This window comes from Fringilla coelebs (genome assembly GCF_963513975.1).
Source record: "Fringilla coelebs genome assembly, chromosome: 4".
Taxonomy (NCBI): Eukaryota; Metazoa; Chordata; class Aves; order Passeriformes; family Fringillidae; genus Fringilla; species Fringilla coelebs.
The window spans coordinates 49,379,723-49,396,112 of record NC_140032.1 but is presented as its reverse complement, the minus strand read 5'-3'; the positions used below and the strand labels follow the sequence as shown (position 1 = coordinate 49,396,112).

General features: G+C 43.6%; 1 protein-coding gene across 1 annotated transcript in view; it reads right to left on the bottom strand.

Annotated features, from left to right (window-relative positions):
* PPP3CA (protein phosphatase 3 catalytic subunit alpha) overlaps positions 1–11,836 on the bottom strand; it is a 167,354-nt gene extending 155,518 nt beyond the window's left edge. The window contains exon 1 of the mRNA XM_084204490.1: positions 11,258–11,836. Coding sequence (XP_084060616.1) covers positions 11,258–11,315 — 58 coding nt within the window. The 5' untranslated portion in view covers positions 11,316–11,836. The remainder of the gene's footprint in view (positions 1–11,257) is intronic.
* Between the last annotated feature and the right edge of the window lie 4,554 nt (positions 11,837–16,390).

The window sequence follows — 16,390 nt, the reverse complement described above, 5'->3', positions numbered from 1 at the left end:
GTATATGACTAACCAAAAATTTCACCAACTGCCTTAGCCAGTTCTCTGCTTGTTGAGAGTCAAGCGCCCCAGAAGCTACCACTCAGTTTCCTGCCCTGCTGCACAGGCACCTCCAGGATACTCACCTGAGCCAACAGGGCTCATGAGGCAAAGCAGCACCAAAACAGCTCTCTCTGGATTTCTAAACTACCTTAGTTGTAAATTCCCTTAGTAACACTTCACTGCACTGAACACACACCCCCCTGCCCACTGTGCACTTCATTTCTTCCTCCCAAACGCTCCATCTGTGGTCCCAATACACCACGTTACGCCAATAGGCTCCCTTCTGGTAATCACAGACACCACCACTTGGGGTGACACATGACAGCAGGTTTCTCAGGGAAGTAAATAATGCTCCCATACCTATCTGCTATGTACATCTTTGGTATTACCCATGTGATTTTAAGTTACACTCTTATAGCTGAAAAATAAGTTAAACAGATTTTAATTAAGGTGACCCAAATGTGTTCATAACTAAAGAAAACCTCTTTGTAAAGGGATATAGAAAGAACATATATGCATAAAGTCTTCTGCTTGTTTTTCCAACAATAAAGAACAACCATATGCACATACACAGAAAATATTTTAGACTACACTTCTGAAGAGAAAGCAACAGTGAGGCAAACTTTCTTGGCAAACCAGCCACCTACAGACAAGTTGATCCTCACTTGGTAAATGAGCACTGCAAAGTAGAAAGGCACTTAGCTCACTCTTAAGTGCTAATGTTGTAAAAGATCAAATAGAACAAAGTAGTTTAAACCAAAGAGAAATCATGCACTGGAAAAGGAAGGCCAAAATAAGAAATCCTAGGATGACAACTTGATTCACAGTTTACTCAAGTTAATGAAAGACTCCAACTCCCACAGATTTCAGCGGGTTATGAAACAGGTCCTGCAGAGGGAAATGTTCCAAGTCACAAACAGCAATGCCGTATTTTGATACGTAATTGCCACCACTGCCTATGAAGAAATCCCTGGTGTAAAATAGAGAACAAATACAGTAATCTTGCTTTCTCATTTTAAAAATGGCATGAAAGAAACAACAAAAGAAAGTTATTGAAGAGAACTAGATTGTTCCCAGCTGTTGTCATAAAATACTACAGCTGTTCATGTCATTGCAGCTAATGACCAGTTGCACTTTTTTAAAGATTGTAACACAGTATGACCATTGTAATCTACATCAAGCTGAAACCTGGCAAGCATCATGGAAAAAAGACTAAGAAATCATTTAAATCCTGTTTGATTTTATTTTTTAATTTCTGTTCATTTTTTTAAAGTGTTTTAGGGGGATAGGAAGGGATTTTGTATGAATGGTTCTTTATTCAAATTGTCAATTATGTTAAATTGCTTACAAAATCATGGTAAATAACAGGTATTAAATTATCAAAATTGTCTTTTCCAGAAATAAAAAGATAATTCATCTAATAAATCCTGGTTTGGTTTGTGTATGTTTGGGGGATTTGGGGGGGGGGGTTTGGGGTGGTGGTTTTTTTTTTGGTTTGGTTTGGTTTTTTGGGGTTTTTTTTTTTTGAAAAGAGGTGTGCTGACTACAAGTCTCAAGTTCAAAGATGATGATGAAACATCTTTTCTCTGGAGCCAAGAACAGGGTAGGTGTCCCCATCTAGAAGCTTTTAATTGCTTTATTAACTGAACTATACATGAACCAAAACAGACTTTTTCATAAAGGTTCAAGTACACAAATGCAAAGAAAAAAGGTTAAAATAGAAAAATTCATATATATATATATATATACACACATACATATAGATGCAGAAAGAATTTTCAGATACAACTCTCTCCAATGGAGCATTACTCCTCGACATATGGAGAAAAAGCTAGAGGAAAGCATGTGTTCCCACATAAAATCTCCACAGAACTTGAAACATACTACATCAAGTAATTTCATGTAATTTCTCAATAAAATAAGAGAATAGAGGTTCCTCTCTAGCAATGTGCCCTCCAAGACCATCCATATAGAGCTATAGACAAGAAAGAAATCACAATCCTGCACTGCTTTTTATTTTCACTAGAGTTACCAAGAAAATCAATAATTCATGAAGAAAATTAGAAGTCCTTTTACCACTTTCTCCACTTTAAGACACAAAAACACTGCCAGAGAAATTCCAAATACTTTGGAAAGATGATGACCTAAACATACACTGCCTTGACCCATTTTTGTGGCAGCAGCCTGGGACTCTGTAACAAGTTACAAACACAGCTGCAACAAAAAACCTATGACAATGAAACTTCCTGATCCAAAGGAAGAAATAATTTCTAAACATGTACTTATAGCCAAACTCAGCAACAGATAACAAGTTAGAAGCTGAGCCTCTTTTCCTCACTTTGGGACATCTATCTAGACTGCAAAGGATTTCTTTCCAAATGATGGTTACTTCAAAACACAAATAATCCTGAAACTTTGTGCAGCCACACTTATCTGTTACTCATCTGTCATTATCAGCAAATTAAAAAAAAAAATTAAAAAGTAGAATTGTAAACACTACCTTCAAAGTCTAAATTAAAAAAAAAATCTAATCACACACTGCATGAGGCCAAAACTCTAGTTTTGGATAGTTTGGATTCTATTAATTAAGCCTATTGAACAATGCCCAGAGGGACTGCTATAAGACTCTCTGTAGCATCACATCTGCATAAGCCATTATTAACACATGTTATTTTCACCATTTCAATCAAAGTTCAAAGTGCACTTCCTTTCTTATAGCAACATTGTACAAAAAGATCAAGTCTGCACAATTAGGAAATATTAGACAAACACTGTAGCAGAATTTGCTCCATAGCAATTTTGGTTGGTTTTTTTTTTCATTCAGCTCTGCATTGTGCAAAAGTCAAGATAATTCAAAGTATTTTGGCCAACAGCAAACTGATGCAATGAAATGCCTAAGCTGAATGCTTCTAAACAACGGGATGGAGAACAAGAATATGGAAAAGAATACTGTTATACCAACATCTGTCCACATCAATGTATGTTTCATCACATTACAGCACTTTTTAATTTTGAAAGCTTGATTTTATTAACCCAGATACGCCTTTCTCAAAGATGAAAAAATTGCTGCTGCTTTTCTCAAAGATTTTATACAACCTTTTTTAGCATGGTTTTTCCCTTTCTTTTCCTCAAAGGTTTGGTACAGCCTCCATACAGACTAGGTTCTGCACCTTCTAATCCTAAAGTTTAAGGGGGGAGTTTTATAATTCACTCATCTGTGGTGAACCTCAGGATTCTTCTCAAGTATTACTAACGCCACCATGTCTTACCCTTCATTGCTAACTAACTTCATGTCTGATTATAAAAGCACCAAAGCAGGAGGACCCATACCACTCCTTGGAAGGAGGACTCCCAAGTTGACCGAGAACACACTGTTCATGCTGGCTTTGCAACCACACGAGTTGAAACTAACAGTCACACTATGAGTGTTCAACATAAATTGCAAGAAACCTGCAAGCAGCAGCTGAGCTGCAGAATAGAGACATCCTTCTGTGACAAGCTGGGTAGAGCTTGAGCAGCACACTGACAGTGGAGCTATTCACTGAAAAGAAAGCTACAGTCAGCAGCTGGCTGCAGAGTTACAACAGAAGTCTGAGAAGAGGCAGAATATACTTCCCCTGCTCTCACAGGCTTCCCCAGGCACCTACAGACGCACCAAAAGGAAAGACACAGTGTTCCCTGAACCTCTTCCATTCAATACATGCACCCAAATCACTCAAATCTACCAGGCAGCACTTAGGTTGCTCATCCTATTTAGCAATAATCAAATAAACATACGAGCAATGAGGAAGAGTTTTTAGAAATGCAGGACAGGAATAGGCAGGAAAAGGGCATTTTGAAACATGAGAGGGGGGAAAGCATTACAAACCCAACTTGCTGACAAGTAAAAGGAGCTGCAACAGAAGTTCAGCACAGCTTTTAATTACAAGTAGAAAGAAGTATGATTGATAGACAGTTTTCAAATGAAATGTTTTTGAAAACTGGTTAAATACACCCAAAAGGATGCTATCTGCGCCTTAGACACAAGCACCCCAAGACACACAAGAAATGACTTCTAATTAAAACCACCATTTTCAATGTGTGGTATCTTTCCACCGCTTCTTTTCCTCTCCAGCTCCAAACATAAATGGTGTTAGTTGACAATTAGCCGGAGATGATGCTGGCATGCTAAATCAATCTTAAATAAGACAGTCATTCTCTCCTCATACGCAGTGTTGCTGTATCAACATTACCATGCCTAAGCTCTCGTATAAATAGAGATTAAAACACACATAGATGACTGTCAAGGAGGTACTACTCCGGAGGTGTTATTTCAACAGTGGCAGCTTTCTGGGGGAAGAGTAAATAGGATGGGAATTAGTTCAGATTTTTACCTTTAGAGGAATGACTTACCACCATAACAGCAATTAACGTCTTTCCAGTTTTCCACATATGATCTCTGGTCTCTTCCTTCATGCAGTAATTGTGGGAAACTATTAAGTATGTACCTGGAGTACCACCTCCAGCAGTTACACATCTCAGTCTACAACCCAAGTGGCAGACCACTCAGCGAGCCACACACTTATATGAACGTGCACACTTAGGCTGCACATGCACTACAATGGTCTTCAAAACTGGGGTGATGCTTTCCACCATTACTGAGTAGACATAAAATGATCTTTTATGAGGGAAAGGTAAATGGCTGATTATCAGAAGAGGAAATTATTTGAGTGTTCAGCTGAAAAACGATTGTGAAATCACAGCCTATATTTGATTCATGAAACCACATACAAAAGAATATAAGAAGGTACCTTTTCATGAAGATGATTTGAAGTGGCTTTTACTTCAGAAACTTGTGGCTTCTTTTATGGCATGCTTACAGTAAGTGTTAAGCAGTATCTCTCCATCTTAAAATACTTTTAAGGAAGTACTTTTTTCCACATTCCTTGAAGCCATAAAGAAGAAACTAATCCCCACTATAAACTGCTTCAACATCACTTAGAAGCCTAAAATAAGTTAATATTCACACTTAAATAGAGTACCAAATTTAACTTATAGACCTGCTTTTGTACTATAAGGAGGAGCCACTCAGCAAAACATAAGAAACTGGAAAAAAAAAAGCCTGGCAGTATCCAGGCTACAGGTACTTATTTATTGACATTACCCAAAATTACTTTTGATAGAAAATCCCTTTAGAAATACCAGACAGAAAACACTGTGCTGAGTTCTAGAAGCCTAGAACTACAAAAAAGATTATTTAAAATATCAAGTTATATAAATAAAGGTAAATATATTTTGCACGTGCTCTTCCTGCCACAACCTGCACTGAAATGCAAGCATATCCACACAACAACTATCATCTCTAAGCGGGATACATGTGATGGAAGTAAATACCATTCAATTTGGGTACGGATAACAGAGCGAAAACAACTGTTCTCTTCAACATCCCCCCATAGAAAATGACCTCAACAGGTTCATATTTTCCCATTAAGTTAAATGCTGGTATCATCCAGTATGTACTCCTCTTTCAAGATTACAAACAGTGGTATTAAAAGCACCAGCTCCCTACTGAGGCTCAGTCAGAAAGAGCAGGCAACAGAAGGCAGCTTCAGCCAATGTGGAATTCAGAAGCATACAAAAGATTTTTAACACACAAACAAGGCAATTTTGTGCCTCACTTCATATCAGTCCTCCGACTCAGCACACTCAGCAAGCCACTCTCATCATAGAGAGCATGAGAAAAGCCTCCCACCTAAGCAGTGCAGCAATAACTCTGTAAGAAAGGCACCCTTCAGCAAGTGCACAATTTTCCCCTATGCCTATACAGCAAAAGACTTGTTTCACTAAAGGTCTTATTTACAAAATGATCTTAATGACTAAGAGGCTCAGTAAGTTCATAAATCAAAACAAATCACCAGCTTCATTACACACAGTCATCAAGGACTGTACTTTAGTTTTGTTTCAGTTTCTCAGCACCACACTCATAATCCCTCACTAGCGTTACACACACACCACATACACATGCAGGTTTGCACAATGTAAAACATACAAAGACTGCAACACCTAAGTGTCATCCAGTTGATAAAATCTATTGGTCTTACAAGTATTAAGTTTTGACATGAGATAAGAACAAATCAGTTACATACATAAAAAAACCATAACACAGCAACCTTGTTTTCTTTCCTAAACAACCATAATATCTCTCCAAGTATATTCAACTGTTTTCTGCTCCTAGGTGCCTCTCACACAGCTTGTTTCATAAAGGTACCAGGAGATTTGCAACTACGGAGTTACTAAAACTGAGGTGATGTACACCTGCTCCTTCAAATGAAGGTAACAGTGGACAGGAAGAGAATCAGTCCCCAGCTGTACCAGTGCCACCTTTCTGGCACAGCTGCGGGTGGATTCTCTAGTTAATAGTACACCTTGAACCCAGATGCAGTCTTCCTCAGGAGAGGCAGTATATTCCCAAGTACTAAAACAATAAATTAATTAAAAGTCAAGTCAGCTTTCTTATGCCAACAGGAACAGCTACAAAGCAATTCCTTCTTTTTCTTCATGAGAATCAGATAGAGACAATCTTCATCATCCTCAAAAAAAGGCATATCATCCTTTACTGTATCAGACAGTTACAACTATTTAAGTAATCATGGTCCTTGCCATAAACAAGCAATACTCAAATTTACACCAAAATATAAACCAAATCCACTAACATTACAGACATTCAGGTCAACACACTTGCTCAAAAACCACTGAAGCACTTGCAGGACACATCTATGCTGGAAAAATTGAACTCAATTCACAGGGAGACAGAAGCAGGCTTCTGCAATTCACCAGTGCTGGATTCCAGCCTGAAGCACAAGCCTTTGGTGAATGCACACAAGTCTCCCTGGACTAATGGCAATTACCAATGAAGTTTAGAGTTTCCATTATTGACAGCAATTTTACCTCTCACAAATCTGAAATTAACACTGATGGTGAGATATCGATCCTGAGCTGGCATTCAGATTATATTACAAACAACTGTCAGCCTGCACTTTAGGAGAGCGTTAACAACGACACAGTTTGAAATTCAGAGACAGCAGTGTCTGGTTTTATTGTGTGTTGTCAATTGCTGATATAACCATGTACACCTCCCCATGCAACGCACAAGAGGAAAGGACAACACCAAGGATCACAGGCCATGGCTACAGCCTTTCTAAACAGCTGAGACAGAATTATTTCATTAAAATTCCACTTCCAATAAAAAGCACCAAACAAAAAAACCCACACAAAAGCATACAACCATCTGACCTGCCCAGAAAAAAATCTAAACAATTAGTGTACCTAACTAACTGCAAGATTTCCAAGAAATACTGACTTCACTCTTTTTTTGTATGACTACTCCGGTCGACTTTCAAAGTTTTTATTTAGGATTACTCTGCTTTAGTGCAGTATTCCTCAGAGGCACTAATGCAACACTAAACACGTTGAGGAGGTCAAGTAACATGATACATGGCTTTTCCTTCCCCATGGGTGGGGTTCAAATCTTGCTAATGTCAGTAGTGAGCAAAAGCTGTTGACATCAGGCAGCTGAGCCATGTGAAATGAGCTACTATCCTCAGTCCAGTTTTTCCTGGACAGGTATTACTACCTTCACAAGAACAACCAAGCCCACACTCTGGCTGGCAAGTCTCAGGAGTTAGAAGCAGCATGGATAAGGAATAGCTTCCTCAGTCCTGAAAAAAGACACTAACTTTTAAGACAGCTCTGTTCAAGTGAAAGCTGCACCATACTACTAACAAAAAGGCAAGGAATTTCAGTTAATAATAAACACAACAAGTCAGCACCTCCTGCAACAGTATGTTGTTCCTGAGCCTTGATCCCACGAACTTCTGAATGCACCTGAATATACAGTTTATCGTATTTGCAGTCAACAGACCAAAGTGTTGCTCCTCTACAGCATGACAAAATCCAGATTAAAGATGAATTGTGTAATTTGCATCACAACACACATAGCATCTTCATGAGAGCACTGAGTAAAATGAAAGTACCCCTCAAACCACAACTGCATTCTCTGGATTAATTATACTTTTTTCTTTAGCTCAACAAAATAGACAGTTTTGTCAATTTTAACTGGAGTTAATTTGCTTCTGGAAATTTACCATTACACACAAACCTGAATTTCATCTTTACACTTCTCATCATATGACAGTGTAGGATATGCATAACAAAGACAGAAGACCAAGATGTTAAAAACATTAGGGGCTCCCAAGCCTTTCTCCCCTCATCCCAAAAGCATGTTTTATTTTTGAGTCAAATCAGTTCAAGTACAGTTCAGACAAATCAAAAAGCAAAGAAAAATGAGTGTGAGATTAAATCCTCGCCTATGAAATACTCCACTTCTCCATATATTTGAGCTTTTTAAGCACTAGAAGCAAAAAACAAAATCAAACCCACAGCAACCCCCTGAAGAAGCAGCTCTCAGCCACAAGCAATTTGCACAAAGCTGCTGGAACTGTAATCCCCCCAAGCCCATCCCACTGTTACGTAACAGCGCCAAGCCAGGATTTTTCACCAGCCAGCTCAGAGTTACTGTTAGTAGGAAACATCTCCTCTCACACACCAGCAATCGAGAGGATTAAAAAAAAAATTCAACAAAACATAATAAAATCAAACCAAAAAAATCCCACATAGGCAAGCAGAAGGAAAAATTTCATCCAGAGATTACATGCACATTAAAGGCATTTCTTTTAAATAAGGTTTTATATTATATTTTAACTTAGAAGAACCTAACTAACTTGCTTTCTCAGGTTACACCTTACCAGTGTTAGAATATCTGTTTTTTCTCTCTAAAATAACAAGACTTCAACTACTTATACAGGTGCTCACAATGTAACTTTTAATTTAATTATTCTGTATTAATTTAACACTGCAAGCCCATTTCAGTTGTTCATCTCCAGAGGGTACAAATCACGTCCTATAAGACAGAAACAACCAAGTGATCTTTCCTTTATTACCACCAGTTTCTTGACTTCCTTAATGTCCATATGAAGGCAGTGTGAAGTGCCTATGATGCAGCAAAGAATAATCCTATGAACAATCACTTGACTGTGTACTACACTCTTTAGATGCTATTTTAAGACCTTAAAAGGATTTCAATATTTAATAGAGGCCTGAACCAGTTAAGCCGATCTTCACATCTACACTGAAACACAGACATTACGAGACAAACAGCAGGGGCAATCGACACCTGAGCAGCATCTATGTTCTTTCTGTTCAAGACCTGAATTCAGTTTAACCAAGTTGATTTATCTCTGAGCTGCATTATAAAAGTATTAAACTAAACACACTGCTAAGTTTTCTTAGAAATAGTGGTTTCAGATGTTTGAGACACTTACACGTGGGAAAAATACAAAGAGCAATTGCTGACAAAACACATTTAGATGAGCTGAAAGCACTAAAGGTTTTGTAAATACTGACATAAGTCCTATTCATTACAAACACTGTCTTAAGCCAAAGGAAGCTGGCCAGAGCAAAGATCAGGACGTTTGGTCATGTACTAGGACCACGGAGATTAAGGAAATTAAAAAAAAAAAAAAAGATACCCCATAATCTCCTAACAGGATGGCCATTTGTTGTTTCTACAGGAGACAAGTATCAGCTAAACACAGGCTTTCAAGCCTACTTTTAGGGTGATACAACAGACTGAAACTTAAATTGTAAATATTCCCGATATTACAAGTTAAAGGTGAATTTACAAGTGATTTTCTTAAAATTCTTGCAATTACGTTTCTTACAATACCTGAATACCTACATTTGCCTTTGGAGGGGCATAAAATGAAGTAAGCGGGGAAAGGCATAAGATGGGACACATAAATATAAACACAAAACCATAAATAACACATATTCCCAAATAATATTTACACTGAGTGTTTCATTCTGGCATACAGTCATGTAAATACAGAAGTGTATGTATTTCAAGGCCATTTCCATTTCCAGCTTCCCAGGATCTGGACACATGCATGCTGCACCTAGGATTTGTGCTGTCCACCGTAGCATACGGGTTATAACCTAACTGAGTGAAATACACTAGAGCTGGGCACACTTGGCTGTGTGCCCAGTGCGGAAGGAAAGAAACAAACAAAAAAACAAACAAACAAAAAACCCAGACCACTAAATACACGTGCACTTCCTACACACCGAGAAATGCACATGTGCAATTTACATCAGCATCAACCCAGTAAATAAAACCTGGGTCTGTACTGCGGGGCACAACGTGTCGTCAACCCAAACTCTAATTTGTTTATACGGCCGAGGCTGGCAGCACACGCGTCCCTCCGAAACAGAGAAAAGATCATGGAGCCCATACGTGTTCGTGCCGAGCACCCTCACGGCCATCTGCACGCACACGCGGGAGCACGGACACGGTACGCCCGCCGGATAACTTCACATCCTAGCAGGCCGGGCCGTCAGCGAGAAACGGCGATGGAGGAGGAGGAGAGGAGAGCAGGAGAAGGAGGAGGAGAAGGCGGAGGAGGAGGAAACAGCCTTCGCCGCCTCCCACAACGCCCGCGGCCCGCTCCCCCTCGCCCGGCATCCCCGCCGCGGGTGCCGCGGGGGCGGCCCTGCGGGAGCGGGGCACGGGGGAGCCGAGCGGTGCAACCGGTCCCAGCAGCGGCGCTCGGGGTGGCAACGCAGCCCCGGCTGCTGGTGCGGGAAGGCTTCCAGGCATCCTTGCTGCATGCGGGGAGCAGAACGGCAATGACAAGCGGCGGCGGCGCAGCCTGCGGGGGAAGGGGGGGGGGGGGGGGGGGGGGGGGGCTCCGGGGAGCGCGGTCCGGAGAAGGAGGAGGAATGGGGGATGCCCAGAGGAGCGGGCGGGCTGGGGGAGGGGGCCGAGCCCTGCCCTCCTCTCACCCAGGCACCGGGGCGGGGGAGGAAGCTGGGGCTCCCCCTCTCTCTCATGCCAGCCCTGTGCAGCTCCTTCAAGGCGGAGGGGGGGGGAGGCGGCGGGGGGAGGAAGGGGGGGAAATGCTGCAATGTAGCGCCGGGCAGGCAGGCGAGGGAAGCCGCAAACCCTCCACTGGGGCCCGGCGCAAGCCCCCGGGCCGAGCCCACCCCTCCCAGCTGCCGCGCCTCCGATAGCCCCGAGGTACCTGCCCGGGGCTGGCGGGGAAGAGGGGACGGACGCGACCCCTGCAGGGGGCCCGGCGGGAGGACCCGGCCGAAAGGGCGGCGGGGGCGCAGCACCCACCTTTCACCACCCTGTCCGTCGTCGATAACTTGGGATCAACGGCCTTATGCTCCGACATGTCCGGCGGCCGGGGAGGCGGCGAGGCTCTCCCCCCTCGGGCAGGGCAGGCGCGGGCTGAGGCGGCCGCTGCGGTCACGGCTCCGGCTCCTCCGCTGCGGCCGAAGTTGCCGCGTCCCGCCGCCGCTCGCTGGCTCGGCTGGGCTCTGCCGCGCGGTGCCTTCCTCCTTCGTCTTCCTCCACCCCCGTCCTCCTCTTCCTCCTCCAGTTAATTATTGCTGGCTTTCAATCACGCCTCCGGGCTGTGCAGGACGGCTCGCTCTTCCCCCCCCCGCCAAAGACCCCGGCGACAACACCCGCGGCGGGCGGCTGTCAGGCAGCGCCGGCAGGAAAAGCCGCGAGTGGACGCGGGCAGCAGGAACAGCCAGGTTGCACACGCAGCGGCCAGCCCTGCGCTTCCTTCCTCCACGGCGCGCCGCTCCGGCTCCTCCCGCCGCCGCCGCCAGCACCACCACGGCCGCCGCCGCCGCACGGGATCGGGATCCGGATCCGTGTCTTCCCCGCCGCCCCCCGCAGGGTCTCTCCCCGCCTCGCACCGACACCGGCCGCGGCCCCGCGCGCCGCTGCACACGCTCCGCCGCGCAGCCCCCGCGCGCCGCCCGGCCCCGCCCGCCCGGCTCCCGCTCCCGAGCGCCGCCATTGGCCCGCGCCGCGCTGCCACTCACTGCCAGCGCCCCGCCCCGCCCCGCGCGCGCCGCGCCGCCCAGGTGCGCCCGCCCGCCGGCGCCGCGCATCCCCCGCCGAGCGCCCGCATGGCACCGCACCGCACGGCCTGGCCCGGCCCGGCACGGCACAGCACAGCACGGTCCGGCACGGCACGGCCCGGCCTGCGTGTGGCCGCGGGAAGGAGCCTACTACCTGCCGCTCACGGGGGCGGCGGCTGCGCGCCGGGAACCGCGCCCGGTTGGCCGCGCCTGCGTGCCCGGCCGGCCCGCGCGGGTGCGGACGGGCGCGTAGCGCTCCAAGCACCTGCCCCGCGGCGTGCCCGCCCCGAGGTGCGGCGTTCCCGGAGAGGTGACACGCAGGTACCGGCACGCGCGCAGCCGGGGCTGGCCTGCGCGAAAGGGAGATCTTCTTAAATAGCATCCTTGAGCCGGGGGGTTGCTGGTCCATCCCCTCGGATAAAGGAAAAATACATCCATCGCCCCTAGCTGTGTGTCTTGCCCAGCGCATCTGGTACACGCCAACTTGGGGCATGGGCTGGCTGCAGAGCTCGGCCTCAATGCTGGGGCATCACTGTCCCCTCAAATGGGCCTGCAAGGACAAGCGGAATGGCCAAACGTGGGTGAGAAGTGTTCGCCGCCCCCAGCTGGAAGAAAGACAACAACTCTTGCTTCATGTTTCTTAGAGGATTGGAAAGTACTTTACATCTGTGAAGGTGTATTCCACCATTCCAGACAACATAAATATTGTTATGGGCTTGTTTATACATGTTGTTCAGGAGGAGCTATTCCTGACTAATTTCATGACTAATTTCCAGAATAAGGCTGGGCTGTTCTGGTATAGTTTAACACCAAGAGTTTTAATTAAAGAGGAAAATAGGGCATACCTGTTCTGGAGAGGGATGTTTACAGAATTGTTGTTGAATAATTTCTGCATAGATGAGCCAAGAATCAACAAATACCTAACCCAGCTTCTCACTTCCCTCTGGGGTGGTGTACAAGTTGCTTGCTTAGCAGATACTATAGCTTTAGAAAGCCACCAAGAATGTAAGATGGCAGTTGTGACACATACTCCCTGCTTTGATTTGCCTGACATTTTTAGGGGACATTTTGTTGGCTGTCCTTGTGGTATTTTCTCTGAGCATGGGAAGACATTGTATGTGACTGACATTTAGTAGAACAGCATGAGTTCTCAGCTTGTTCCAATAACTGTGGTGAGCTCCATGTGCTGTGACCATCCTTTTGTCCCAGGAGCACAGACTAGCTGGGTAATAAAGTTGCCATCTGAGATTCCTATTGCAGCGGTAACATGAGAATGTGAAACAGAGCTAGGGCTCAAGCGAGGGTGCCTTATATATGCCCAGAAAAATCCTGAAACCCATGACAAGTAAGCAGACATCTCCCCATATGGTAGGCATACTTCATGAAGCATGAAGGGCACAGAAGAATCTGGACAGAAAAACCCCTACATCTTCATCCCCACTGCCGGGAAACACTGCCCAGCGGCACTTGGTGCTCGGACACGGAAGGAGAGGCAGCATGTGAGGAATGCAGTATGGCCAGTATCGCCTACACGTTGTGGGCCCCAGCTTCATGAGGTGTGGAGGACCAGTTTGGATCCGTTCTTCTGGGACTGCAGGCGGTTTGCATGAGTCATCTGGATTTGTCTTCATAGCCTGGAATAACAGAAGCTCTAGAACTCTTGAGTTTACATTTGCTCCCCCATTAATCACAGGACAAGACTTCAGCTCTGCTTTTTTAACAAGGAAGTATCATTGTTGCTGCTGCTTATATAAGAACATCCAGTGTCACAACTCCAGCAGGTCTGTATTAATTCTGAAGGCTATATAGGAGTTCTTCCTTTTTAACAGTTTTCCTTCCCTTCTGGTTTTCAATTATAAGATGCCATCCAGGCTACGTAAAGCTCTTTCATTTTATCTTGTGGAGGGTCTTGATTATTCATCTGTTGAATGTGTTCAGTCTTCCTTGCCAAGGTAGAATCCCCATTTCAGGTCATCTCTTCTTTAGGAGCATTCAAATGAGCTTTCATAAGGCAAAGGTCAGTACCACAGCCAAATACCACAAATCATGCCACTTCTGCAATGGATAATACAGCCAAGATTCAGATCACATGTGTAAGACCTCATAACTACTCTGCCATGGTGTGGTGAAATCTTAACCCCATAACTTGTTCCCATAGCAAAAGGAAATCCTTATCCTTTTCCTTATCCTGGCTGTGATGCAGGGAAAGGAAGAGAGAGAATTCACCAAACATTGTCTTGGTTATCTGATATAGTAAGAAACTAGAGATACTCTGTTTCAGATTTGTGTTAATAGTAAAGGTTATATAGGCATTCCTTATGATTAAATCTGTCCTTCAAATCCATCCACACAGGTGATCCTTCAGGTTTTCCTCACACTCCTTGGTCACAGGAGGATTTCTTTTTCATGGGATCCAAGTCCTATTAGATTCCTTTTTCTCATTTAACAGCAGAGAAGAATATGAAGATCACATCTTTGAGTGAAAAGAACACAGTCAGTGGATTCTGGGAAAATTCTAACACATTTGACCTCTTGCATCAGTAATCCCTAGTAGCATTGTTAGTCATTTCATCCCCTAGTAGAATAAAAGCCCAGCATGATAGATTGGAAGCTCTGATCTTCCAAAGAGCAGTCACTCCTGATTACTGATTTTGAGGACAAGCTCTGTGAGATCTGGGGGAGAGATTTTTTCCAAGTCTGGAGTAAGTTAGTACCCACCTCTTTGCCTCAGATGAACAATTCTGTTCCATTTTAGCTGAGACATGACAATTCTTTTAAGCACACAGCAGCTCTGGAAAGTAGCAGCATCCAGCTGAAGTGGAAGGAGGAATAAATGTCCATACAATGAAAAGACAGTAATTTTAAGCCGGACTTTCAAAAAGACACAGACTGAGGGATTTCAAACTGTATCATAGATCCTATGAAAAATTAGCAGTCAAGTTGTCTTGACTCTATTTAAGCAGCAAGGTGAGGATTATTTTATAGACGTGTAGCAATACTTTTGCCTACTGACTCAACCAATTAAGATACTGTTTTAAAGTATTGATTGCAAGAGATAGTATTTAAAATTTTAATCATTATTATTAGAGAAAGACTGTTCTAGCTACAGGAGTCTGTCCTTCTTGCATTATTATTAGCCTCTGGAAGTTCTGGCTTCATATGTAATAAATGTAAGTTTGACAATATCTTGGAAGCAAAGGGGAATTAGCAAGGGCCCTTAAATACTGTGATGGCCGGATGGAAAATATGTGTGACAAGGTTAGTCTGGATATTGGTGCTGCCTTAAATAATGATTTTCCTGATTTTTCTTTCAAAAGAGATATGCAATTGCGTTGGTTTACTTCCCTTCAATATAAAAATTACTGGAGATTCCCAACATCTTTGTATCTATGTCTATTGCCTAGGCCATCACCTCTATAGCATCACTGTCTACAAGATTAAAACCACTATGTACCAGTCTATGTTGATAGTGTGTCTTGAGGAGATGCTCCATAGTGAACTCAACGTTCTGTTACAGCTCACAGTCACAACAGTGACACCAAGAGCCTAAAACTTTCAAAAGAACTAGATTCATCTACATTTAACTAAAATAAATTTGATACCAAGTGTCATATACTAGCCTTGGATAGGCAATATAATTTATCAGCACTCCACATGTCATTTGGTTCCATCATATCCTCAAGAGAGAAAATTCACCCCAGTGGTAGAGAGCCTAGACAAAGGACCACATAGCAATTTAGATCACCATCAAAGGGCACTGTCTGAGGATTTTTTTGACAATAGTTTTTCTCCTCTTGTTCTACCTCAGTACAAAAGAAGATAGAGAAAGGGCCTGTAGCAAGTAAATTCTTTGTATCATTGAAATGCTTTCTGGTTATGTTGGCAAGGAGATGGAAAGTTCAGATGGCAAAAGACAGACACATAACCCATCGCTAAATATATCCTCTCCTTTCTTTACACATGGTCTTCATGGATCCACTGTGGGCACTTAACCTGTTGATCATCAGCCTCTCTGGAGCTTTGCATGTTTTTCCCAGCATTCATCTGTTGGGCTTTTGGCTTGGCTAATTATGCAGGTTCTGGATTTTGTCCTGAAGTTTTTAGAAGAATTTATATGCACTGTTAATGATACTGTGCCTGGTTGAGAAAGCAAAGCTAAATAGATAATTCTATAGAGAGCCATGGAATGGATGATACCAAAATGAATTGTGTTGCAATAAAATGCAAGCAATGGCATCTGGAATACAGAAGAGAGAAAGGTTAGCTACAAATTCCAAGATGCTGAATCAACATGGAAAACAGTAACAACTGGTGCCATGAACAGTATTCAGAGCTTGAGTGACATTTGAAAAGTCAACAAATAGTGAAAGAG